Genomic DNA, 27,846 nt, shown 5'->3' with positions numbered 1-27,846 from the left:
ATGTCAGTGTAACATTGAGGTCACCCGGTAATTCTAACTTAGTCATAAACAAAATTAGGTTTGAAAAATTCTTAAAAAGTATAAAATATTAGTTATAGAATATTTTTTAATTGTTGGTATTCAAATTATTTTTAAAATTTGGAATTTGTCCTAATTTATGTTCTCTATCTGTTGTAATGCTTCAGTTAGACTCTTGGAGAAAGGCTTTAAAAGGTTCAATCATTTGCATTATTTACTGTTTTTCATTGAGAGAAAATTTGGGGCACAACGTTGGAGATTATCTTGAGACTACAGTAGACTTAGGTCTAAAATGAAGGAACCATTCTTGCTTACTTTTTAAACTTTTTTTATTATGTATTCAGTGTTCTGCCTGCATGTATGCCTGTAGTCCAGAAGAGGGCACCAGATGGTTTCTGGGAATTGAACTCAGGACCTCTGGAAGAGCAGTCAGTGCTTTTTTTTTTTTTTTTTTTTTTTTTGAGACAGGGTTTCTCTGTGGTTTTGGAGCCTGTCCTGGAACTAGCTCTTGTAGACCAGGCTGGTCTCGAACTCACAGAGATCCGCCTGCCTCTGCCTCCCGAGTGCTGGGATTAAAGGCGTGCGCCACCACTGCCCGGCTTAGTCAGTGCTCTTAACCATCTCTCCAGCTCTTGCTTACTTTTTTTTTTTTAAGATTTATTTATTTATTTAATGTATATGAGTGCTCTGTCGACTTTATGCCAGAAGAGGGCATCAGATCACACTAGAGATGTTTGTGAGCCACCACCACACCATGTGGTTGTAGAAATTGAATCCGGGACCTCTGGAAGAGCAGCCAGTGCCCCTAGCCACTGAGCCATATCTCCAACCCGCATTCTTGCTTACTTTTAAACTGATACGGGATCCTTTTTATCCTGGTCACTTTAAGACAGTATTGTTTGTAACTGAATATTTTTTCTTAAATGTACCCACTGTGTATCATAAGAGGTATAGTAGAGAGAAGGGCTGGCCACTTTTCAAGGTGTCTGTAACAAAGTGTTGAGGATTACTGCTTGGGTGGAAAGAGAAGGTTGGGTGAAGAAGAAACTCCTTTAGTTTTTGAGGCCTGCAGACTAAGGTTGATGTCCCAAACTCCTGGAAAAAGAAGTGCTTGCTGATGGCAAGACAGTGGAGGGTGGGGACCAGGTGAGTCCAGTTTGGACATGTCAGGCTAGCTGAGTGTTAGAAACCCATGTGGTGATACTCACTAAACTCTGGTTCACAGGATTAAAATTGAGGTGACAGGTCAGAACTGAGCTTATAATGTCAGTGATAACACAGGAGATGCGCAAAGTATGGAAATGAAGTTGTGGAACTTAAATATGATGACTTCTTGAGAGTGACCTCACTTTTTGTTCAGTGGTGTTAACCCTGGGGTGCTACATATGTATGGGAAAGTTCCATGTATTTTCTTACATGTTACGAAATAAAACCTTTAGCCTTTCCCATGTGTGGTGGTATATGAGACATTCCTGTAATCATCGTAGTTAAGAGGCTGAGGCTGGGATACTCGGATTTCAAGGTTTTTTTTTTTTTTTTTATATTACGTAATGAGTTCCAAGCCAGCCTGAGATACATATTGAGATGCTGTTTGAAAAATAAATAAAACATCAACCTATCAACCTTTAATTAATGATGTTTTTGGTAGAAATAGCACACAAACCAACAATATCTAATATGTATCATTAACTTAAGAAAAAAGCTTTTTGGGGTTAGAGAGATGGCCCAGAGGTTAAGAGTACTGGCTACTCTTCCAAAGATCCTAACTTAATTCCCAGCAACCACTTGGTGGCTCACAACCATCTATAATGAAATCTGATTCCCTCTTCTGGTGTGCAGGCAGAACACTGGGTATAATAAATACAATAAATATAATAAATAAATAAATCTTTAAAAAAGAAAGAAGGAAAGAAAAGAAAAACAAGGCTTTTTGGAAATTCTACCTGGCCTGAAACTTGCTATGTAGACCAGGCTGGCCTTGAACTCAAAGAGAGCCGCCTGCCTCTGCCTCCCAAAGGCGTGCGCCACCTCCACTGACCATCTCTCTAGTTTCTAAATTAAAATGGGGGGGGGATAAAATTCTGTTTTATTGACCACAGTTGAAACTATCAATTTTTTAGCTGAGGAACTCTACAAAAGAAAACTACAGTGGCAGGACTGTAGTATGTAATGCTTGCGTCTGAGAAAGTTGGATGTGTTTAAATAAATGTTGATGATAAGTGCCCATCATGAAGAAATATCAAAAGTGGAAAAAATCTTGTCGCATAGAAAGTCATTGGAGATACTGAATTAGCTCAAATATATTTTATTTGAGTATACTTAACTAGTTTCCCATAGAAGCACATCGACATTAGCAGATTTCTGATTCACCCCACAGGACCTCAAAACTCACATAAAGAAATGAGAAAATGCTTTATACTTTGAAAGTCTGATTTCAGAAAAGTGATGTAATGAAAACCAGTTTTAGTGGTTCTGGAGAGATAGTGTGGAAAATGAAGGTTGTCATTCAGTATTGATTTTTGAAAAGGATTACAAATAAGATTAGATTATGACTGGGAGATGGGAAAGATGCAGAAATAACAGTGGAGTTGTAGAAAGAGAGAGAAAGAATGTTTTGGGAGGCTTCAGTTGGCGCCCTTTGTGGTATAGGTTGGGAAGTGTGCAGCTCTGGGGAAGCACAGGTAAGACCAAGGATGAGGAGTGCCCAGGGGGCCTCATCTGTGTCAGGTGCCATGACGAAAGCACATTAGATGGGAGCAGCAGCTGTAGGCCTTGGGCCAGGAAAGAGTCTGCGGAGTCCCAGGGACATTGACTCGAATTACTCCCTGTGATTCATATCTGTAGTTTTGGAAGGAGAAGTAGAGAAAGGGAGATTGAGGCTTACAAGCAAGAATGGGCATTGAACAGCTAAGAAGCAAACTACAGTGCTAATACAAGAACTGTACATACAAAAGTTTTCAAATGTCGTTTGCAGATTTTCAGAAGCATTATTAGTAACTCTCTGGATTATATTTTTCACTTCAGTCTTAATTTTTCTCTCATTTGTTAGAACAGATAAAGACACAGTCTTACATCCATGACGATGTTAAATCAACTTAGGTGCAATGCTTTATTTCTTATCTATTTTGACCCCTGGTTTCTACACAGTCCACAACAGGAGCATCATTATTGGCTAATGCCTCACCTCTGACTCTCATGACATCACCTTTGTCTGTAACAAATCAAACTGTGACTCCTTTTGGGATGCTGGGTGGCCTTGTTCCAGTGACCATGCCCTTCCAGTTTCCCTTGGAGCTACTTGGCTTTGGAACGGACACAGCTGGAGTGACAACCACCTCGGGATCTACCTCAGCCGCTTTCCATCACAGCCTAACTCAGAGTAAGTGGGGCTCTGTTTCAAATGAACTAATGGACCATCCACCCGCATTTCTGTTATGAAGTATGTAGAAGAAAGTCAACATGGGGGATTTTTAGCATGCTCATGGCTGTATTTACATAAGTCAATTCTTTACATGTGTGTGCTGTAGTGTTAGAAAACTCTGGAGCTGGGGCTTAGACCGGCATTAGAGAAGACAGAGTCTTACTGAGTTTGAGTTAAGGGGGCCCACATGGTAAAGATCACTGACAAGTCTGTTTCTCTCTCAGATTTACTAAAGAGTTTACAGCCGGGAACTCAGCATGCAGCAACACTTTCCCACTCACCTCTGCCTACACACTTACAGCAAGCATTTAATGGTAAGCAAGCTGTTTGTTCCTATTGTGTATAACTGAGTATAGATGCTGATTAAAGTTTCTTCAAACAGTGTGAATGAACTGACCAAACTTTGGGGGTTTTCATTTACCTGGATCCTCAGTGGCAACAGACATTTTTTTCTTAAGAAAAAAGGATAAATGAGATCTATTTAGACACATGGGGAAAGAATTTTATTATATAGACATGTTACCTAATCAAGAATTCATAATCTCTGTGAGTTTGAGACCAGCCTGGTCTACAAGAGCTAGTTCCAGGACAGGCACCAAAAGCTACGGAGAAACCCTGTCTCGGGAAAAAAAAAAAAAAAAAAGAATTCATAAAATAATTATCCAAAGTCCTAGATGTTGACAAGAAGGTTCAGCAGGTTAAAGTCCTTGAGTTTTGTCCCCAGAACCCACAAAAAAAGGTAAAGGGACCAATTCCACAAAAGTATCCTCTTCACAAGAACACTGTGGTATGTGTGCCCACACATACATACACACATACAAGGTGTTTTGAAGTCATACTCAAGTCTTAGCAATTAAAGTCATTTAATGCTCTTACAGAGGACCCAAGTTCAGTTCCCAGCATCTACGTGGCATCTCATAGCCATCTGTGACTTTAGGGGATATTATGCCCTCTTTTGGCCTTCATGGACACCAGGCACATACATACAGGCAAAATACCCATACAAGTTAAAAGTAAAACTAAAACTGTCTTTACACTGGTTTACTGTTGAGCATAGGGCAGAAATTGAAGCTGTGCATCAGTCTGGAGGCAATAGGCTATCATCAATTTCATGATCATTCCTGTGATCAGCTGCCCAAGACTCATCCTTGAGAAAAGGAACATAAACCCCATCTGACCTTCCTGCTCTTGATTGGGCTTGAATATATTTCTGTTCTGGGATCCAGTTGGGGACAGGAGCTCTTGATGATTGTCATGAATGTGACCGCCTACAAGGAAGTAGACAACCAGAATTCTTGATGGTCAAAAGGCCCCATTGTTCCATCTCTAGAGTTATCTCTTATTTGGTCAACCCTACTCTCCCAGCACAGGAAAAAGATGAGTATTTTCCAAATAACTGAAGTTCAATGTCTAAACCCTTCATTTAAAGTCGATGTAAGGCCTTCAAGCTTTCTGGGCTTCCAGTCGTAGAGCTGCCAGCTTGAAAGGCTTCAGCATCGCTTCTCTCACCCCACGCTGAAGGCAAAGAGAGTGCCTCGTAGCTGTGCCGTGGGATCTAATGACAATAACTGATTGAAAGAGTCCCAGCTGGTAAACAAAGGTCAAAAAAGGTTTTCTTTGCTTTTGCTTTCAGAGACAGGGTCTCTCTGTGTAGACTTGGCTGCCCGGGAACTTGCTTTATAGATCATTCTTGCCTTGAACTCACTGTGTGCTGTGTGCCACCAAGCGTGAGTGGTCTGCAGTCATTAAAGTCATTTAGTCTTTTTTTTTTTTTTTTTTTTTTTTGGTTTTTGGAGACAGGGTTTCTCTGTCATTTTGGAGCCTGTCCTAGAACTAGCTCTTGTAGACCAGGCTGGTCTCGAACTCACAGAGATCTGCCTGCCTCTGCCTCCCGAGTGCTGGGATTAAAGGCTAGTCTTTTTTTTACAACTACTTAAATCATTGTCATGTAAAATAGCCACAAATAATTTATAAACAAGCAAGTAAAGCTGGATTCCAATAAAACTCTATTAACAAAAACAGATGATGGGCCAGATTTCGCCATGGGCCATGCTACACTAAACGCTCGTTTAAAGAATTTCAGTCTAGTTGATAGAATTATTTTATTTTAATAATTAACCAAAGTTACTTTATAATAATCACTAACATTGATAATAGTTTTTCTTCTAAGGACAGTGTTTTAAATTTTTTTAAAAATGTTTTCTAAGATCTTGGATATGAGTAAATCTGGCCATGTGACTTATGATCCCTACTCATTCCTCTTCCTTTGAAGAGTTTCCTTCCCTTGTTGTTATCTCTCAGGCCTGGCTTGTCATTGAGTCTTTTCCTTACTAGGGTTCTGCACTTATGGAGACTTTCTATTCTGTTGGCCCTCTGGGTCAATGGGTCCTACTCTTGCCTGGGTAACCCCTTTTTCTCTCCTACCAGTTATTTTAGAACTATTTGGCTGAGGATCACATGGAGTGGGTCCATATTTTCTGTAAACAGTGAAGGACAATAGCATTAGTAGATATGGAAACTAAGCTGCCCAGCCCCAGCAGCAGTCTCACATCCTGTACCTCAAGGCTAGGACCTACAGAGAGACATAGCTGGACTTTCTTTACTACCAATGTGATATGTTCACAATGCTTGGGAATTACCACATGTCATGTTATGGCAAAGTATTCAATTTCACTTACAAGAAAATAAAATTGACCTAGGCTTCCAAAGAAATCAAAAGATGTGGTAGGTCCCTTGAAGGTGGGCATTGTGTGATCTGGTTTCTCTATAATCCAGCATTGGACATGGTTATGAGGTAAATAAATGGTAAACACCTGCTAGAATAGTTTTTATATAGTTTGCAGTCACTGAGTTTCTACATCCCATGTGTAATCAACTTCTATAATGCCATCATCATGTGAGATAAAGGTTATCTTTTTAGAAATGTAATTCACAATAAACTGATTCTTCTGCTTTTTCTTTTCCCTTTTTTTCTTTTTTAAAATATGCCAAACCATATCAATTTGTTTATTTTCTCAGATGGAGGCCAAAGTAAAGGGGACACTAAGTTACCACGGAAATCTCAGTGACTTCCCAGCAATCAAGAGAGGAATCATTTGACTGGCTGATGGGACCTACCTGATGGGAAAGTCTTATGTGGTCACAGGGCTGCTGTTTCTGTCAATGTTTACATTCTTGTCCCAAGCACTGTGGTGAGGAGGAAAAGGAAAGAAAATGTTACTTGAGCAAAGCCAGGTGCAGGAGGAAGAACTGCTTTTGTGCAAAGTTAGTCTCTTAAAGTTCCCATAGTAACTTTAAAAGAGACTCAGCTGTCAAACCCACAGAAGTATCAATTTGATTTTTTTTTTTTACCCTGGGGGGAGAAAGAAGGAAGTTGAGAGGATTTGGGTAAATGGCCATCCATCCTGGGGGTTGGATCTGAACACTCTACATATAAGTGCATAATAAAAGCAACTAAAAAGTAGAATTAACCCAGTTTGAGGAGAATCAGTCATGTCTATGTAGTGGACAGATTTGCTACAGTCAGTTGCATGATGCTCTCCAGACAGTAGCCCAAGAGTACTGTACCCTCAAATGTCCTGAGCAAACTTGAATCTTCTCCAGTATGTAGCAGTTCACAGTGTAAGTCAGTAGACTGAAAATGGTTCAGCAAAGTTGCTGTAGCACAGTGATATATATTACTATATCTTCTAGATTTTTAAAGTAAGGAAAGTGAGCCTGTTGCTCTTAACAGACAAAATGTAGACCCTTTTTGTGAAAGGGTCTATCTCATCCTCCTTCCAGAGTAGGTACTGAACTCCTGTGCAGCTGACTGTCGTCCGGTCTGGACTGGTTAGTATTTATTTCTACTGCTGATGTGCAGAAGTGAGTGCTCGCATTTTCTCTTGATTCATGGGGTCTTTGCTGTTGGGTTGCTGCTTTGCTGCTCATCTCCTTTGTAGCCTGCCAAGAACTGCAGACGCCCAGTTCCCTCACTGCACAGTGCTCTTTACTAGTGGTACTTCAGGTGATTAGAGCTGTTGATATAAACAGTGTGCACAGCATCTGTTTCTTTGTGGGCCAACTAAGTAGCATGTACATAATAGTACACTGTTTTAAAGGGACGAATCCCAGTAAGAGTACTGATTATTCCTATCACAGTGAAACTTTATGCCCTATATCCAGTGCAGTAAAAATGTTTCAGGCATTTGGAATCTTAAAGTTTTACTAGAATTTACTCAGAATGCTGATATTCAAGTAAACCTACAGATAATTAAGATTCTTTAATTCTGGTTTCTGTATGTGAATAGAGACAATGAAGGATGTAAAGGGGAAAACATACAATTCTATTTGGAAACATTTTATTTTTGCCTCAATTACATTGTGGTGTCCCCTGAATTTTAAACTTGTGAGTATTTTCAAACTATCTAAGAGTAGCTCTAAGTGATGTAACTTTAGTCTATATATGATGACAGATTCGTTTATATATGATGACAGACTAGCCTGGTAATAACAAGGTTGCTTTTATATTCTCATTACATGTTACCATGTACGATTAAGTTTATACAGATAAGAGTGTTAACCAGGCCCAATTTTCCTTTAATAAGCAGAAGTCCCAAGAAGCATCCAGGACTATAATAACCAACCACAGATCTACTCGGATTTTAAATGCCTATAATTTGACTTAAGTCACATTGGCATGCTTCATAGCCAAAAGTCGATGAATAAATAATTTAAAACTTTAGTTCCAAAAACTTGTTACAGTAAGGGAAAATGATTGTTCAGAAGAACCGTTGAAGCTTGGTGTGCTGCCCAGTGCTTGTAATCTCAATACTCAGGAGGCTGAGGCAGGAGGATCTCAGGTTTGAGGCCAGCCTGGAGTATATGTCAGTGAGTCCCAGGCTAATCTGAACTGGGCTAACAATGAGACCCTGTCTCAAAAAAGAAAAGAAATCATTGGTATAATTTCTTGACTATAGTAATTTAGTTTATCAATAAAACAAATACAGATGCTACATGAGCCCAGTAGATATTTTGGAAAGATACAGGGACGTTGAAGAGAGCTTTGACTTGAACTTAGCATGCTAAGTTTCATTTGAAAGGTCTCTTAGAGGAACTTGCTCAGCTCTTGGCTTACTATAGTACCGGGTGACTTCTTTTCAGACATGCCTGCTAATACTGCCTGGGCTGCTGTGCTGGGGGTGTGCTTAGGAAGGCGGCCTTTGGCTTCACTTCCTCTACCAAGGAGAAGTCAGTGCATTTAGTCTCTTCCTGCTGATACCTGTGTGTTTGTGTGTTTACATAGGCACACCCATTCATATAAATCAAATGCTATTAAAAGTCAATAATGATAATTGTAGTTTCTTAAATCTATCACTTCTGAACCATACTATATGAAGGCTCTGATGGTTCTTTGCCATCATTAGAAAACAAGATTAGTAATTCTTTTTCCTGTGTCTTTTTATAAAATTCCCTGAAGCCCTGGGCTCTAAGAATATATAAGATGTAAAGTATATTCTGTTTCTGTCAGTCTTGATTCCTAAGGACTGCTGAGAGAGCCCTACTTCAGCAACCCTCTCGTGTTATACAGATAAGTCAGAGTCCTTTCTACATGTAAATACATTTCTTTCTATATCATAACATTGAAAATGGTCTCCATACTTTATGGTTACCTGTCTTTACAGTTTTTATTACTAAAAACAAGCGTATAAGTTGGTTATTTTTTAACAGAGACTTGCGACTCATACTGTATTTTTGCACTTAAAGTCAAATTATGTTATTTTGAAAATGGTGAATAACTGGAAAGGATATCTGTAGAGCAGTGTGTATTGCTAAAGAGCATTAGCAAGATCCAAATGCAGAGGTAAATCAGCACACTTAACCCACTCATGGGGTACTTGATTCAGGAAGATTAAGCTATTTGTTTCCAACTGTCTTATATTTGAAATTGCCTTCACTGATGTATAAGCTGTTACTGTACATACAAGGTGATCCTCAGTATTCACAAGCAATAACAGTCAGCAGAGCTGTCCTCGGACAGCAGTGCTGAACCTCAGTTGGAGACTGTTTGGGAGCAAAGTGTCAAGCTCATTGAGAGCCTCCAAAATAATTGCAAGCAATAATTTCTATTAAAGTTAAATTATAATTTTTCTCATGCTTCTGAGAACAGAGTGGGAAATCATGATTTTAAAACAATCTGGAGAAAAGATTTGGGGGAAAGAAGCCAAGTTTTAATCTATAGTAAGAAAGTCCTTATACTTTGAAGAAATCAGGAAGATTTAATTAGCACATTCTTTCATGCCCACCACCCCTTTGATGGATGTTATTAGCCCAAATTATATTGTTTTGTGTCATAGATGCTGAATAAAGCTTATTTGGGTCCCAACACTGGGGGAAGAACCGGGCATATACCCGTTTGAAAACTGTGGGTTTGACACCTGCTTGGAAACAGCTTATTGGAACTGGTCTTAACCCAGGATATTTTTTCCCAAAGCAGATCTAAATTGTTTACTATGCAGAGATGGAAGGGCAGGCACTCCTATTCTCTCTCCTCCAGATGCCCTCTCCCACAACCCTTTCCACCTCTACTTGGCTCAAGACTTTCTGAAATGAAAATTCTACTGTTATTGCAACTGCCATTGGTTATAAGAACTCTGTCCTTTGGGATCGTCTCTAGAACTTATCTGTCCTACTTGCTGCTACATTTGGAAATGAATTTGCCTGTGTTGGTTGACTTTAACTTCTCTGTTTGTAGGAGATTTTGTCATGTGCTTTGCTCCCAGTGTAGAACTAGGGTACTTTATTTTAGGAGTGCACTACAAAAGCACACTGGTCCTTGTATTGTTATTATTATCTAGGTTTTGAATTTGTTTCCTTTGTTTGTTGGATTTTGTTTTGTTTTATTTTTCAAATTGAAAATAGAAGAATGACAAAAGTCTATACTGCAGGCCAAACTTGAGAACTGTCCTGTGCTTCAGCACGAGTACTTCTGCTGACCTGATGTTCTCTGAAGGGGCACTTTGACTTTTAGTTGTAGATGTGTGACTTTTTGTTTTTGCTTTGGGGGTGCTTTTGGTTTTGTAAAAACAAAGCAGAAAAAAAGTACAGTAGTAGATAAATGATCACAAACATGTTATGCAATTTTATTTTATAAAGTTTTAAGGGAAAAGTTTAACTCCTTGTAAATAATTTCTTATCTCTGGTAAAAATGCTTATATGCTCTAAACCATGCTCAGTTCAGGCCTTTGTCTTTGTTAAGTGCCTTTTATTTCTTTGTTTTTCTCCCCTCTTTTGAAACTTTTCAGACACCCTCAAATACATACTGATAAAGTCAAGGGATTCAGGAGAAAGAATCTCAGACTTGCCAAGATCATATCATGTTATAATACTCTTCCTTCTGCTCTGTATGTGTGGGCACAAGTACGAGATGCACAGTGTGTGTCTACAACCAGGAACAGCTGTTCGTGGCAATCTTTCTAAGCACTGCCCTTTTGACATTGCAGAACTTCTGCCCTGTTTGTTCCATTGGTTTGAGTTGATTCAGATGGGCAGAATGGGAAGTAGTCTTTGCACATAATGCTGGCTTCCCCTTCTGAATATCTGTAGAAGTTAATAAATGTGTGTGTGTGTGTGTGTATATATATATATATATATAGGATAATATATATATATATATAGCATATATGTGTTGGTTATTGCAAGCATAATAAACTCGGTGGACTCGTTGACTTTTTCTGGATGTAATCCACTTCTCTCTACCCTTCAAATTTGGCAGACGTAGTGTGTAAGGAAGCATCAGAATAATAAGAGCATCTTGTGGGCCAATCTGAGATGGTGCCCTATGCAGACAAACACATGGGTGGCTAGAGCTAGAACCATGCAGTGGTATCTGAATACACTTTGAAGGAAGTTAGCACTCATGTCAATATTAAAAGGTGTTTTCTTCTGGAAAATGATCTTTAAGAAATTATGTAGCTGAATACCTTTTAAAACTTCAGTAAGCTTAGAATTTAGATAGTGAAAAAACACTCATAATCTGCAACATACTTGAGATTTTTAATCTCTTTATTTTCTAGATGATTAGATTTTGATCTGATTTCATGATTATTTAAATATCTTTCTTGAGCAAAATAACATAACTTCCAGAATCTAAGATTTATTTATTTATTTTAGATGTGACATATTGAAAAAGACTAAATTGAACCAATTCTCTAAACAGTACAAATATATCTACAAAGTACCCCATGTAAGTAAAATTTTAATTGGAAAAGGAGACTTGTGGCTAAAAAAAAAAAAGAAGCTCCTGGTAGCAGAGCTGTTGTCTGGCAGCTAGGATCAGTAGTGAGTGTTAACTCCTAAACAGTTTTATCTAGGGGGATGTCATTTAACCTTTGTGCCTCAGATTACCCATGAGACAATTGGGTATAATAATAATTGCCTACCTCCCAGGGATATCAGAGACTTTACTATTTCAAAAATATTTTGAGTTTTTCTAGAACATCCTATATAATTAATAGTATTATCTTGCTGCAGAGCTTGAAAGGCAAATGTTTTCCTTAAAATGGATATAAAGAGCACCCTATGGTCTTTATGTTTAAAAAAAATCATTGGAATTTTAATTTAGATGCATATTTGATATTTAAACACACCATATTTATAGTGTGGTAGAATTACTAGTTTCAGGTTAAATCAAAGGGGATGACACCAAGTTTCTTAACTACCAAGTGATTGTTTTAAGCTTTTATGATGTTATTACTTGTGTGATGTTTTCAAGATAGTCTGGTTTACAGATAAATGATTCTGACAGGTTATAGCTCCCTCCTCCACCTTCTGAATTCACTTTACTTGTAGTACCTGCTTGGTGGTGGAAACTAAGGTTTTGCGTTTCTAACAGTAAATCAGATCCTACACACTGCTCCTGTTTCTGTAGGTTTATCCAGCTTTGCCCTGGGGGGGGGAGCTGTGTGTACTTTTAACTTTGCAGTTCATGCTTCTTCAGCCCATAAGCAAGTCGGAGCCATCAGCTGCTCAGATTGTAGGAAAATGGGAGAAAGAAGACAGGATTTATTTCCTATCAGGAGCAGAGGTAGGGATGGTCAGAGTAGAAGGAAACATGATTTCCCTAGCTCCAGGGAGGAGATTAAGATCATTTTATCTCACCTTCTATTAGTGCATACTAAGTAATAATACATAAAACGTTTCTCTTTAAAACAAAGGAACAAATGGATGCTGCAGTTTTTACTGGGGCTAAATAGTGTGTGAAAGAGAGTGAGTGTGAGGGAGTTTAAATTACAGCAGAGAGACCCGGGTGTCGAGGAACAGTTACAGCTCAAGCGAGTTAGGAGAAAGCACTTGGCCTAAGCAGCCAGCACATCTGGGCTGATCCCAGAAGACCTGGTCAGTCTCTAAGTCCTAGGTGTTTGTTATTGTTTTTCTAAAATCCCTTTTGGCATTTTTGTTCATTTTTTTTTCTCCTCCAGATAAGGCCTTAGTTCATAACCTTTAAGTATCAACTATGCAGATAAACATACTCTTTATTTTCTGCATTTCCTTCTTGTTCCTTCTTCAATAAAAAATGTTAAGATTTCAACCCAAAGTAATAAGGTTTAGGGAGTTTGTCGAATGTGTGTGTGTTTCCTCTGGGGAAGAATAACAGCAACCTAAAATAGATGCATTGCCTGTGTTCATCTGTCCTAAAATGTGAACTTTACATAAAAAGTTAGCTGAAGACCCTTTTACCTGTGCAGACCTGGAGTTAGTGTTGTGGAGCATGTTTGTGCTTTTATGAAGTCACCCAGTGTGTTGCTGAGAAGTTTAGTGTTTGGTTGACAGAGCTGAAAAGGTGGCTAAGACTGATTGAAAAGAGCTTTTCAAACATTAATGTTGAGTTCCTCATTTCTTTTGGTCTTTATTCTTGCCTTTGGTGTTGAGCTCTTAGTTAGCCACTTGTTCCACTACAGTATAAGTTGCTTGTTGTTAGACTAGGGAGGAAAGACAGGTTGTTTCTACATCCTCTTGCCCGCCACTTTTCCGTCTGCTCTTTGTGTTCCAACACAAAGATAGTATAAGTGGATAGTTTGCATCTTAGCAGAGGGCACAAGCATAGGTTATCTTGAGTTTAGTGGAAATGCCTTTAACAACCTGATGCTAAATGACACTTTTCTCATGCACACTCTAAGTACCATTTGCTTTAAGGTGTTTATTTGTGATCTCCTTGTGTTGTGATGATTCTGCTTCTCTGTGTTTCCTATGTATTTCCATTTCATAGCAGTTGGTATTCAAACTTTGTATACTTTAACACTGCTATCCAAACTGGTCAGGAACACATTTTGAAATCTCAGTAGTACAATTAAGGTTCTGTATATAGTCCAGAACTTCGGGATTACTGATTATTGGAATATTTTCCTCTTCTCATTTATATTAAAAAAAAATAAATCTCCTAGGCTGAGGGTGTAGCTCAGTGGTAGAGCTCTTGTCCAGCATTTGCAAAGCCTGGAGGTCCAGGTCCATAATAACAATAAATAGGTCTCATTTTTACATAATACCAGTACCTTTCAAGTTTCGTCAGAGGAAATACAGACTTCATTAGGGCTCATAACAGCCTACCTTATTTCCATGCCTCCCCTAGAACAGAGCTCTTTTGCTAAGGTCTATCTGAGCCAAGCCGACCTTTAAATCCTTAGTCCGAGTTTTAATTTCCTTGGAAAACTATCATTTGCCCCCACGTTGCTACAGTTACAAAATTCTGGTTTACCCTGAGTCTGACTGGTGGATGCTTGGTGGTAGAGCTCTGACTGATGTCAGATAAAATGGCTTCCCTGAGGGAATGTAAAAGTCAGTGGCTCCATCTGTCTTCAAAGTACATTTAGGAATCAACAACTAAGAGAAGCCATTGTCTGCCTGTGTGACAACTTGTGCTTAAAAGTTCACAACCATATTGTATTTTCTGTACTTAGAGCCATAGACTTTCCTCCTTTATTACTTAACTCTACTGTTTGCAGAAACATTATGCCCTGTCAGAAAATTGTTTTTTCTCCCACACTGGCAAAATTACCAAGGATTTGCCCAGTTTTAGCTAGAAACAAAAAGGGAAATAAATTTTTGTCAGTTGACAAAAGTATTTGTTTTAAATAGAAAGTTGAGCTAACTTTGGAACAGCTTTCTTGATGTTTCAGCTCTGCCTCCATAATAGATTATACATACCTTTTTGACATGTGATCAGCAAGGGCCTTCTCCACAGTTCCTCTAATTCATAGTTAGCACCAGAGAAGAGAGCCAAGCTTTGCAGTGACCTGTTGTCAACTGAACTTGAAGAACTATCTTATTCTAGAAAATATTGGAGTACTAAACCATCCTTGGAGGAGAGTGTGTTAATTTGAGCCTCCCCGAGCTTTCTCTTGTTAAACAGTATCAAACTTTAAGGAGAGGAAAAGAAATCTCTATTTGGTGAAAATTTTGTGCTCCAAATAATGAAATAAAGTATAACCAAGGTGGCCAAGAGTTCGGTGTTTTCTCTCTTTGCTTGTGAGCAAGGTTTATTTATGAATGCAAGAACTGCCATGGGGTTGCAGACCTATTTGCTATAACTGGAAAACAAGAGTCTGAATTTTAGTCTGCTGAAACACATATTTCCAACCCCCGTTAAAATTTAGAAAGGGGAGACTTTTCTTTAGTAGCAGAAGGAAAAACAGTTATTTATTCCCGAATGTCCACTCTGCAGAGCTGCTCCCACTAGGGAAATAGTCCCTCCCCTTTCGGCAGCTCCACCCTGCACAGATGCTATCTTGTTTGCAAGCCGGTCTCCCACAAAGGAGCCTGAGGAGTCCATGGTCCTTTAGGGGAGATGCCCCAATTACTATGTTGCATCTACTCTTAGGAAGGTGGGGTTTTTTTTGCTAACTTGAAGGAATATATGCTGTATTTCAAATAAGTGTGTGACTTAATACTTTGAGACTTTTTTTTCCCCCTCTAAAAACTGGACCTGAACACAAGCTTTGAGTTGGTATTTGTAATAATCTCAGGACCTGAAAGATTGTAGCATTTAGTGTGTCTTAAAAATTATGTACTGTACCAGCCATGGAGTTTTGTAAATATACCTGTCTCCCTTTTTTTGTATTATTTTAGTAAATAAATAAATAAATTTAATAAAAGGGGGTGGTGATGACATGTATGTGTTTGTCTGTATGTGTGAGTGTGTGTGCATAAGGCTCTTTTAAGACAAATTGGTGCTTGTTGAATTTCTAGTTAAGCTCAGCAGGAATATGGACAAACTACTGCTGCTGACCCTGCACTGAGCAAGGAGGATGTCCTTCATCCTTCCTTTCCAGTGGTATGTCTGCACAGTACTAGTAAATGGGAAGTAATTAGAATCAAAGCTCTTCTCCACAGTCGTCTTGCTGTTGCAATCTTGATCTAGTTCTGGCACCCTTTAAACTTGGGTACGAAAGTTTCCACCCTTCCCTGATTCCTGGTTTTAGAACTCAACTTTTCTAAGAAAAAAAAGGGGGGGCAGGTTTAAAAAAACAACAGCAACAAAAGAACCGCACATTTCATAAGACCCCTGATGAATTTGGGACATGCAAGAACATTCCTAAATGTGAACTTGCCGGCCTGGCCCATGATATACTCCTTCAGTGCAAGGACTCTTGTTCATCTTACTTTGCAGCAGCCCTGTTCATATTCCAAGTGTAACTAGCAAACCCATTTTGAAATAAGAGCCTTATTTGATTCAGAATAGATGTTTCCTGTCTATCCTTTGTGACAGGACCTTTTACATGAGTGGGTTTTTTTCTTTTGTATATGTTATATGTTTGTTGTATTAAATAAAGAGGACTGTAAATATTACTCCCATGTCTCTTGTGTTACTACACTAATTTGGGTTTAAATGCTCCACCGTCAGCAGGGGTTGAGACTCTGTATTTATACTGTACCTGGGCACCATGGGCAATGGAAGGGCACAGCTTGCTCATTGTGTTCCTAAACAGTTTGCAATCACTTGACAATATACAGTTGTCAAGAATTATTCAAACTTTATGTACAAAAATGTGCTTCCTTGCCAGTGGACATTTGAGTTCTGTTTTAGAGCAACGGGAAGACTCCGAGGAGTAGAGAAAGCTTTAGGTGGACCTCCAAGGACAGGTCAGGAATTGGTGGTCAGGAATTGGTAGTCAGTAAGAAGGGGCAAATAGATGTGCTGGGAGATGTCCATTTGGGTAGCTGAGGAGGGCAGTTGGGAGAGTCCTAGAATGTAGGTTCCCTAGGTCCTTCCTGTAGGCAACAGCATGGTGTGTGTTGAATGATATGTAACGACGCATAGAAAAAATAGACAGGGACATAGACCCCCCCCCCCCCAATAAGAATAGTGGTTTGAATGCTTGTTTTCATTTTTGGTTTCTTGAAGATGAAAAGGACTTCTAAGAATTTCAAATAGCACCAGTGACTTTGAACTACCAATTAGCTGTGTCTGTTCTTGCATGTTAATCCTATTGGCCTCGGAAGCACTTCTTAACGCCTCCCCAGACCCTCAAAATACCTAAGTTAGTAATTAGGCATGCCAGGTGGTTGTGGCTGGCAGCACTCAGGAGGCATGCAGGTGGATCTCTTGAGTGTGAGTACAGCCTGGTCTACAAAGCAAGTTCTAGAACAGCCAGGATTGTTACACAGAAAACCCTGTCTCGGGGGGAAAAATTGACATATATTCAATGACGTCATCTTTTGTCAGTGTATAACTTTGATGTATTAAAGGCACCATTGCATATTATTCTAGGAGTTTATTTTTGCTTACATATGTGTGTCCTCTTGTGGGTATATGAGTGTGCATGTAAGTGCCCATGAAGGCCAAAAGAGTGTTGTATCCTCTGTAGCTGAAGTTATAGGCAATTGTGGGCCATGTGATGTAGGTGCTGCGAGTTGAATTTGGGTCCTCTGGAAGAGGAATGAATGTGCTCTTAGGCACCGAGCCATCTCTCTGGGCCCCTACAGATGCCATTGTCATCAGTCAAGGTATTTAAAAGATCTGTTAGTGGGTCAGCGAGATGGCTCAGTGAGTAAAGATACCTGCTGCCAAGTCTAGTAGCTCGAGTGTGATCCTTCTCCCGCATGATGGAAGGTGAGAACCAACCTCCTGAAAGTTATCCTCTGACCTTTATATTCATGCATTCCCACACACTCACTCTCGAAATAAAATGTGTTTTAAAAAAATCCATTGTTGGTTTGACACACTGTCTTCACAAAGCAATAAATAAATAATAGCTTTGCTATTATTCGTATGCACTAATTTTTTTTGGCATGGTTTCTCTTTGTGGCCTATACTAGTCTTGAACTTGCAATCGGCCTACCTCAAACTCCTTAATGCTAGGTTACAGCTGTGTGCTATTGTTTCTGGCATAACCTTGTTTCATCGTTTATTCTGTATATAAAAATGAAACTCAGAAAACTTTTTGAAGAAAGTCGTCCAAAGAACTAAAGGGTTTCCAAATAAGCTAATAGTTTAGAGAGCAAGAAATAAGTGTGTTAGACCAATCTCTCATGTGGACCTGAATGGAGACCTAGAAGGTAGTATTACTAGGCTGGAAAGATAAGTGTGTTAGGGTAAGCTTCTAACACCAACAGAGGATTAAAGATGCTGAGTTTGGGACCATCCTGGTCTACATCTATAGTTTCAGGCCAGCCTGAACTATATAGTGTGACCTTGATTCAAAAGGAAGAAAAGCTATGTGGGTTTTATCTTACAACATGGAAGCAACAAAATGGAAAGCAACTTAGGAAAGGGTCAAGATGGAGTTTCAAGTCAGATTTAACAAATTGTCGACGAAGGTACTTTGCTTTTACATATTCCAGGGGTGAGTGTGTAGAGATTTGTGTCTATGTTTCTAGCGTTACAGCAACAATGTAGGAATACAGTCTAACATGGTAAGACTGGCTGTATAAATCAGATTAACACTTAATAACATGGTTGTTTGGTTTGGTTTGGTTTTGATATCAAAAAGAGCAAGAGCAAAAACAAAACTCTGTGTTTTCCTAAGCACAATGAAAGTTACCTCTTGTCTAGAGGTGTGTGTGTGTGTGTGTGTGTATAAAATTTGTTTTGTCATCTCAAAAACTTGTATGTCATTTACATGTGCCTTGATGTAGCTTGTCCTTTCTGTGTGTGTCCTGGCATGTGTACCTTCACTGGTAGGGTAGCATATGTGAAGGAGAACAAGTTGTTATTAGACAGACGGGTTCACACGGCTCCACTAGGAAACTCTGGCTGAAGATGTGTTCTCCCTGCCCCACCGTGAGAATGGTTGGGTTAGACGTGGAGAGCACCTAGCCGAGTGCCTAGTACATACTAATGGCAGCTACTGCAGTCATTCTGTCTGCTTCTCAGCACATGCTTCCTCTTTCCTGTCCCTCCGAAACAGAAGTGTAATAACCTTACAAAAATCTTGATCACTGCTTAGCACCTAGGTATGGCGCACCCAGCTAAAATGCTTTTATGGCAGGTGTCAGAAACTTCTAACTTAGAGAGGGGAATCTTGTTGTATAGCTGAGCAGACTTTCAGAAGCCACCTGGTGCAGGTGAAGCTTTATCTAATGGTCACTAAAGTCCACCTCTTCACAGGTAGCCTGCTTTCTGCTGGCCTCTGGCCTTTCTTCATAGCCCGTTGGCTACTGCGGTTCCAAACCATATGTAAGCATTTATGGCTTATCATGTGTCAGTCCAAAAGCATTCTTTTCCCTGATTATGCACTCTGTCCTGCCGTCCTTTCATCCCTCACCCAGTACTGCCCCATCGTATAAGCATGTTCCCTTGTGCATGCATCTTGGTAAGTAGCATTGCTTTGCGTGCATACAGACTTAATGTATACAATTGATGCTATGCTATAAATGTCTCCTTCCTTTTATGTTGGGTTAGTCTGCATTGTTCTGTGTACTCCTGTGCTTCTGAGGTCTGTTGCATCATTTTTCCTGAGCGTGTATCCTAAACTACTCATTCTTTAGAGGCGGATACTCTAGTTCGCCCTTAATTCCTTATTACCTCAGCAAAACAAAACAACAACAAAAGCTGTAGGTCGTCTCTCTTTCTGGGAATTACTTGCTCATCTTTGCCTGCTGGTCAGTTGTACGTTCTGTCTTCATTGTAGACACTATTCTCTTGTCAGTCTTAGATGTCATATTTTATCCATTCCCTGTCTTTTAGCTTCGTGTATGGCGTTCTTTACTGAACAGAAATCCTTGGTTGGCCCCGGGCGGTGGTGGCGCACGCCTTTAATCCCAGCACTCGGGAGGCAGAGGCAGGCGGATCTCTGTGAGTTCGAGACCAGCCTGGTCTACAAGAGCTAGTTCCAGGACAGGCTCCAAAACCACAGAGAAACCCTGTTTCGAAAAACAAAAAAACAAAAAAAAAAAAAATTTAGCAAGTATTGCAGCACACACTCAGGAGGCCAAAGCAGGAGAATTACGAGTTTGAGACCAGCCTAAGCTACATAATGAAACCTGGTCACAAAGGATGGGACTGGGGCTGAGTGAGAATATTTAGGTGTTTTCAGGGGCCGCTTCTAACATGCTTCCTATTCTAGACCACAAACTTTCTCCTTGAAGATAAAGCTTGCCTTCATTTTCTCTTCTGTCACTCATCTGTCGGTTTGTTTACTGACGCATTTCCTGCAGACCACCTAATAACCCTCCCCCATCAGTTTGTCCTCTGTCCAGTTCTCATGCACAGAAGGGCCTGCTTCTGAGCTCTGAGTATATGAAACCCTGTGAGACTTGGTACGTCTGCACCAGCGCCATACTGCTTGCCATTCCTGGGGACTTAGATCATGCTTTCCATTGAGTCCCCAGTAGTCCACAGCCTGCCTGGGTTGAGTAAACCAATTGTGATTTTTTTTTCTTGTCTGTTTTGTTTTTTGAGACAAGGTTTCTCTGTGTCACAGCTCTAGCTGGAACTAGCTCTTGTAGACTAGACTGGCTTTGAACTCAGAGATCCGCCTGCCTCTGCCTCCTGAGTGCTGGAATTAAAGGTGTGCACCACCACTGCCCAGCTGGATTTTTATTGTCATATAAATTTCACATTGTGTGGGGCTGGAGAAGTCGCTTGGTAGTTAGGAACACCTCTTCATGCAGAGGACCCAGCTGGACCTACATGGCAGCTAACAACCATCCATAACTCTGGCTCCAGGGGATCCAGTGCTTCCTTCTGACCTTGGTGGACACCAGGCATGCACATGGTACACAGACATACATGGAAGCAAAACCTTATTTGCATAAAAGTATAGAAATCTTCATATTTTTTAAAAAATTCACATTGTGCTTGGTATATGTAGCACATTCCTTTAATCCCAGCACTCTAGTGACAGAGGCAGGTGGATCTCTGTGAGTTCAAAGCCTGATCTAAATATCAAGTTCCAAGATAGAGATATACAGTATGAGATCCTCTCCAAAATAAAAGGGAAAAAAAATCACATTGCATTAAAAAAATTAAACTGAATGAGGTAGAGAGTTGGCTTAGGAGTTAAGAGCACTGGCTTCTCCTCCAGACGACCTGGGTGGGATTTTCAACACACACTGGACAGTTCATAACCATCTGTAACTCCAGTCCTGGGGGTCCAGTGTCCTCTGGCCGCCTTGGGGAACCAGGCACATTCATGGTGCACAAATAAACATGCAGGCACATTTTTTTAAATTAAACTTTCCTTAGTTACTTTTCTGTTGCTATGAAGAGACTATGACCAAGGCGACTTTTAAAGCATTTGATTGGGGACTTTGTTGACGTTTCAGAGGCTTAGTCCATTTCATCATGGCAGGGAGCATGGCAGCAAACAAGCAGACATGGCACTGGAGCAGTAGCTGAGAGCTCACATCTGATCCACAGGCGTAAGGCAGAGAGAGAGAACTGGGCCTGGTGTTGATTTTTAAAACCTCAAAGCCCACCCCAAGTTACACTTTCAACAAGACCACCGCCTAATCTTCCCCAAAATGGTTTTGCCAACAAGGGACCTGGCATTGAAATATATGACCCTGTGGAGGCCATTCTCATTCAAACCACTACAAAGTTGAAGTTTTTACTTAGATAGAATTAAATTTATGAAGTGGTTTAAGAATAGAATGCAGGCCAAGTATTCTTTAATCCCAGCACTTGGGAGGCAGAGACTGGCAGATCTTTGTGAGTTCAAGGCCAACCTGGTCTAGAGACTGAGTTCCAGGACAGGCCCCAGAGCTACACAGAGAAATCCTGTCTTGAAAAACAAAACAAAGAATAGAATACAAATTTCTTTGTGGTATATTGATATGTTCACTTTTTCAGATGGTCTTTGCCTTCTGTGCTCTCTGCTTTTCTCTGTAAAGGTCTTACATACTGTAGTTTAACTTACTGATGGTATAGTTCATGAAAATATCCTAGTCTCTATTATTTGATCTTTGTTACTTGTGTCAAAGCATGTTATTAGTTGAGCATGGTTACACACTTCTGTAACCCTAGCTCTCAAAAGCTGAGCCAGAAGGATCTTGAGTTTGAGATCAACCTTGTCCACACAGAGATACTCTGTCAAATGTCAAAGCAGGAGCTGAAGGGGGTAGTTAGGCAGAGAAAATAATAGGGAAGGAAGGAAGTCGTATTAGTAGGGGGCTAGAGAGATGGCTCAGTGCTTAAGATCACTTGTTGCTCTTCCAGAGGACCCAGGTTTAATTACCAGCACCCACATGGCAACTCATAACCATCTGCAACTTCCAGGATATTCCGCGCCCTCTTCTGGTTTCCCTGGGTACCAGGCAGGCACATGCTATACAGACATGCACTTACATACCCACATACACTTAAAATAAAAATTAAAGTCCTGCCGGGCGGTGGTGGCGCACGCCTTTAATCCCAGCACTCGGGAGGCAGAGGCAGGTGGATCTCTGTGAGTTCGAGACCAGCCTGGTCTACAAGAGCTAGTTCCAGGACAGGCTCCAAAACCACAGAGAAACCCCGTCTCGAAAAACCAAAAAAAAAAAAAAAAAAAAAAAAAAATTAAAGTCCTTTGATTATTTTTGTTTTTAAAGTATTAGATTTGAGGGTGGCAGGATAGAATTCTTTTAATGGAGATAATCCTAAGAAAGATAAGGAGAAAGAGTTGTAATGCATGGTATTTAAGATGGAGCTCCTGACTGCGCTCTGCTGTCTTCTCAAGCCCCTGACAGCTGAGACTGCAGACTGCCTCGCCAGTTTACTCCTGATTCCTGTCCATACTGCACTGTCTTCTTCCTGCCCTCGTCGTTCTTCCTCCTCTGAACGCCGCAAGTGTGCGGCGAGGCTCCGTTCCTTTCTCCTGGTCCTCTGCTTTCCCCTTTTCTTTTTCATTTTCTTTCTCTCTTTTTTGCTGTGCTAGAAATAGGGCCCAGATACCACTGAGCCGACACGCCAGCGCTTACCACGTGTCGCTCCTTTTCCTCACTCTCCCTCACGCTGTTGCGGCAGGATCTGGCCGTGAGTAGAAAGCCCTTCTGTTTCAGTTTCCCAAGTGCTGGATTACAGGTTTGCACCACCACACCCAAATGCCCACAGATTTTTCAAATTTGATGATATACCCGGCACTTTTGCTAAACATTTTTAATTTTGATGGTGGTAGTATTGGGGATTGAACCCAGAGTCTCACACATAGGAAGCATGAACTCAACGCATGAGCTGTATCCTGTCATTAAACTGCCATACTCTAGTATTCCTGTTACTGTCCAGTGAAATCTAACCAAACCTAACTGGGGTTCTGTGGGTTGAGTGCAGGGGCCGGAACGCAGCAAGCGCTGTGCCGCTGAGTTACATCTCTAGCCCCAGTGAAGACTACCTATCAACACAGTGATGGTTTGTTACCTCATCTAGGTCTGGGACTTTGGTTCTTGGAACCTTAGACTGGGTGACCATCATGACTTTATTAAGTGTGGGGCTTATTCCGATTTTAGTTGTGTTCTAACCCATGTTTCTGTGTTTCTCTGGGTTTATCGACTTTCTTAGATGGTGGTATGTTGGAAGAGATGAGGCCAAGGTCCTGAGACAGACTAGCAAGTCAGTTGGGAGCACCAGCTCTGTCCCAGAGCAAAGCATAGGCCCCAGTTCAGACACTAATCAAACCAAGAGCCTGATTTCTGCTTACTCTTCTCGGAAGCTTGTTTATAGTGTGCATTCCCAAGCTGCTATGTCCTCCTACACAGATCTCTACACTTTAGAATGTTAGCTATGATTTCTTTGAGTCCCAGATTTAAGGTGGTTTTTGGTCTTTTGTTTGGTTTGGTTTTTCAAGACAGTTTCTCTGTAGCTTTGGAGCCTGTCCTGGAACTAGCTCTTGTAGACCAAGCTGGCATCGAACTCACAGGAATCCGCCTGCCTCTGCCTCCTAAGTGCTGGGATTAAAGGCATGTGCTACCACCTGCCCAGCTTGGTTTTGTTTTGTTTTGTTTTGAATTTTATGTGCATTGATGTTTTGCCATGGGTTTTGGGTCCCCTGGAACTAGAGGTACAGACAGTTGTGAGCTGCCATCTGGGTGCTGGGAATTGAACCCAGGTCCTCTGAAAGAGCAGTCAGTGCTCCTAACCACAGAGGCATCTCTCCAGCCCCTAAGTATGTTATTTTTTAAAAAAAGAATATCTGAGTTTGCATCTTCCAGGCTTTAGGGACATTACTAACCTAAGACGACCCCGAACTAAGTTTTTAGCTCAGGATTTCAGTACCACATGGAATGAATCTTAATGTATATGCATGGTATGTGCAAGGTTAAAAACTTGTGGGAGGGTCCCTACCCTGTCACTCACCCAGAGTTTCAAGTGACAGAAAAATCCTAGAAAAAAGCCAAAGATGAGGGGCTGGAGAAATGGCTCAGTGGTTAAGAGCACTGACTGCTCTTTCAGAGGTCCTGAGTTCAATTCCCAGCACCCATATGGCAGCTCACAACTGTCTGAAGTTACAGTTGCAGGGGATCTGACACCTTCATACCAATGCACATAAAGTTAAATAAACCATAAAAATATTTAAAAAAAAAAAACCAAAGATGATCAGTTTCTGTTGTTTTTTGTTTTTGTTTTTGTTTTTGTTTCATTATTCTCATTCCCAGCCCCGCTTTCTGTAGGAATCTATGGCCTGACCTCCTGCTGTGCCAGCCTGAGGCTTTGTTCCCAGAGGCAAGTTCAAGTGCACAGTCCAGCCCTCCTTCTCCCCTCAGTGTAGACTGCCAGGAAATGCTGCAAGCAGGGTCTCTTGCCTGTCCCTCCTCCAGCCTCTGTGTTCTGGCCTCCTTTTCATTTGTTTCGGCTGAATCAGGCTTCAGAAAAGTGGTTTAATTTTTTCTTGTTGTTGTTGTTTGGGTGGTTTTGTTTTTTCAAGACAGGGTTTCTCTGTGTAGTCCTGGCTGCCCTGGAACTCACCCTGTAGACCAGGCTGGCCTCGAACTCAAAGAGCTCCGCCTGTCTGCCTCCCGAGTGCTGGGATTAAAAGTGTGCGCCACCATTGCTCAGCCAAAAAAGTGGTTTTTATGTTAAAGTTTTCACAAATACTTAAAGGTGTTTTATATTGACAGAAATCTCTGCACAGCTAATTGTATAAAATGCGAAACCTATACATCCTCTGTATTTTTTTATTGAAATGCCCAGGTAAGAATACAATATAAAAATAGTTAATAGTTCTGTTTAACTATCTCCACACAGCCCAGTTCATAAGGCAAACTGTTGTGTGACACCTCTGGTCCGTCTGATAACGTGCTTCAAGAACAGGCGTTCATAAGGAAGAGAGATTAACCATGGTAACTTCACTTACTAAGATGGGGACTTCTGTGTCACTTTCACCAGAGACCCCAAAGGCTGAGAACAAAGCAATAGGTGTCCTTCCGAGTTCTAAGGGGAGGAGGAGCTGGATGACACATGCAGCCATTAGCTCTGTCCGGAAGGACCACTAGCGTCTACCTCTGGGCTGCCCCATGGATCAGGAGAGGATTCTCTGGCAGCAGCTCCTCTTCACTTGAAACCCAGTGAGGGACCTTCAAGAGACTTGACAATGTGACCAGCACACCTTCTAGAGTTTGAGGGATTTGAGATTGGTATCAGATGCGGACCTAAAAGTCTCCAGATGAACAGTCGGGGCCAGCGCCTGCAGAAGACAGAGCGGCTGGTGTGAACAGTCGGAGCCAGCGCCTGCAGAAGACAGCTGTTCATGGAATCATTGGCATTATCAGAGTCTCCATGTGCCTCACTGAGGAAGGGAGGCCAATTTGACCGTTTTCAAGAAGAAATTCATATGAGACCCTGCACCCAGTTCCCAGTACTGCTGGGGTGCGGGTGGGGGAGGAGTCCAGCTAAAGGGAGGACTCAGAGGGATGGAATGGCCCAATAGAAGGGAGAATTGCTGGGAAATGAAGGTCTGGGGCAAAAACCCCAGCGTGCAACTAGCGAGGACCCCCTACAGAGGCTAGAGACCGGAGCAGCTTTTGCAAACCCATGAAAAAGAAAACGCTACAAGAAAAGAAGCAACATTCTCAATCTGTCACTAGAAATGGCGCTCACCCGGTGTCCATCTCTAATGACCAAGGGAGACCTGGCCTCTGCTTCCCGTGGGAAACAAAGCACGCTGACCCATGGCCCTTCTGCCACACACCTCCCAGCCGGCACAGCAGAGTTTTCAGTGACAATGACAGTTCATGTTTTGATTTGATAGTGTCTGAGACTGATACATAGAAAAGAGAGTTTAAATAATAAGAAAAAGATCACAAAACCTGTGTGCTACCCAGAAGAGCTGAATTTCATCCAGGTGTAGAAAAGAATATACCGATGCAGCAGCCTTGTGAGAGGTGGGAGCCCTGCTGAGAATCGAAGGGTGCTCTCCCCTGGTCCTGAGTCTGAGCTGGTTCAGCAGGAAGCCTTACCAGCAGACCAGCTTGGCTGTGTTCAGAGCTCCTGGCTGCAGTGCAGCCTGGGGCACCCCTGCAGGTGAAGGGAAACATCTCATCCAGTTAGGTTTGGTGTTACAGTGTGGTACAGACTGAACCTTTCCAGAACCAAAGATGATCTGGCATGTCCAAAGGAGCTGTGTGAACCACCTACAGTTCATAGCAGGAGAGAAAGGAATCCCCTTGGAGGTTCCTGTGGCTGAGGGGAAAGAATAACTTGTCCCTGCTTGCACTTAGTATGCCCAGCTTGCTAGTTAGTCATCACATTTTCTTCTGATTATAATGTCCTGCAATTTGGATGCTACAGGATGCTATCATCAGAATGGATTTGGTTAAAAGACCTTACCTGGGCATGATGGCATTCGCCTGTAACATGGAGGCTAAGGCAGGAGAATTCTTAGGTTTGAGGTCAGTCTGGCCTACAAAGTGAGTTCCAGGCCAGCGTGTCTGAAAATAAAATCAATTAGAATTAGGACCTTTAAGTAATAGGATGCGAATAGGCACGAGCCTCTCTAGAGCTGGCAGTGTACAAATGACACAGCTGTATTGACACTGACTGCTCTCCACCCAGCCTCAGTGGCAGAGGCTGTTGGGATGCTGCAGTGTAGTTCTGTGCTTTGGGTACCAGCTTTCATTCCCATGTCCTTACAGGTTCCCCTGCATACCATAGAAACTAAAGTAGAGACTGGAGAGATGGCTCAGCCGTTAAGAACACTGACTGCTCTTCCAGGGGACCTGGGTTTAATTCCCATCATCCACATGACAGCTCACAACTACAGGATTCAACACCCTTACTGAGACATACATACAGGCAAAACACCAATAAAATAAAAATAAATTTTTTAAAAAAGGAGCCTAACAGTATAGAAACTCCACTTACCAAGCTTTCTGCCTTCATGGTTCTAGCTGCAGTTTCTTCCAGTGCACTCAAGCAAAGCCTCAGTAAGAGGAAAAACTGGTGCAAGTGGGGACTGTGGTAGGCTTGACGTTCCCTGTTGGCCTCCGAGCCATCTGTCTGACCTGTTTCCCATAACTTGGGCCACAGAGATCAACCACAGAGGAATCCGTGCACTCTTCTGCTCCAGGTGACAGAAACAACCATGCTCCTGTACTCTGGAACCCTGTGTGGCTGCAACCCCCCCCAACCCTAACCCTGCAGCCCTTGGGGCCCTACACTCAGCTCCTCCCAGCTTTGGAGCCCTGCAGTGGCTCCTTGTTTTCTCACTGAACCTTGACTGATCCAGCTACCTAGCTGATACACAGAAAGAAATGTTCTTTGTGAGTCTTTAAGTTAAAGGTGATTTTTTTTAAAGCTATAAAAGATGCTGACATTTAAAAGAAATATGCTATGAAGAGAACTTGACAATGGACGGTTAGAAATGTTTATCACTACGTGACTTTGTTGTCCAAAATAATGTGCTAAAGAATGACTTTTCAAAATACCGAACATACTGAATTACATTGTTTTCAATAAAACAGTCTTTACTGCGCGAAATTAGGAGTTTTTACTGTTGCTAAATAAAAGTATTTTCTAAATA

General features: G+C 41.2%; 1 protein-coding gene across 6 annotated transcripts in view; it reads left to right on the top strand.

Moving 5' to 3' along the window:
- The window catches only part of Ubn2 (ubinuclein 2), a 79,405-nt gene extending 51,603 nt beyond the window's left edge, over window positions 1–27,802 (top strand). For 5 of the 6 annotated variants that reach the window (XM_057782179.1, XM_057782182.1, XM_057782191.1 and 2 more), the window contains 3 exons: window positions 3,166–3,397; window positions 3,664–3,753; window positions 6,458–16,261. In XM_057782179.1, coding sequence (XP_057638162.1) covers window positions 3,166–3,397; window positions 3,664–3,753; window positions 6,458–6,507 — 372 coding nt within the window. In that variant the 3' untranslated portion in view covers window positions 6,508–16,261. Of the gene's footprint in view, window positions 1–3,165; window positions 3,398–3,663; window positions 3,754–6,457; window positions 16,262–25,073 lie in introns of those variants that run through there. The other variant, XM_057782209.1, reaches the window with a different exon arrangement.
- The last annotated feature ends 44 nt before the right edge of the window (window positions 27,803–27,846 follow it).

The sequence above is a fragment of the Chionomys nivalis genome, chromosome 1, assembly GCF_950005125.1.
Source record: "Chionomys nivalis chromosome 1, mChiNiv1.1, whole genome shotgun sequence".
In the NCBI taxonomy this organism is placed as follows: Eukaryota; Metazoa; Chordata; class Mammalia; order Rodentia; family Cricetidae; genus Chionomys; species Chionomys nivalis.
Note: the sequence above shows the minus strand (reverse complement) of the source record. Positions and strands in the feature narration are given on the sequence as shown.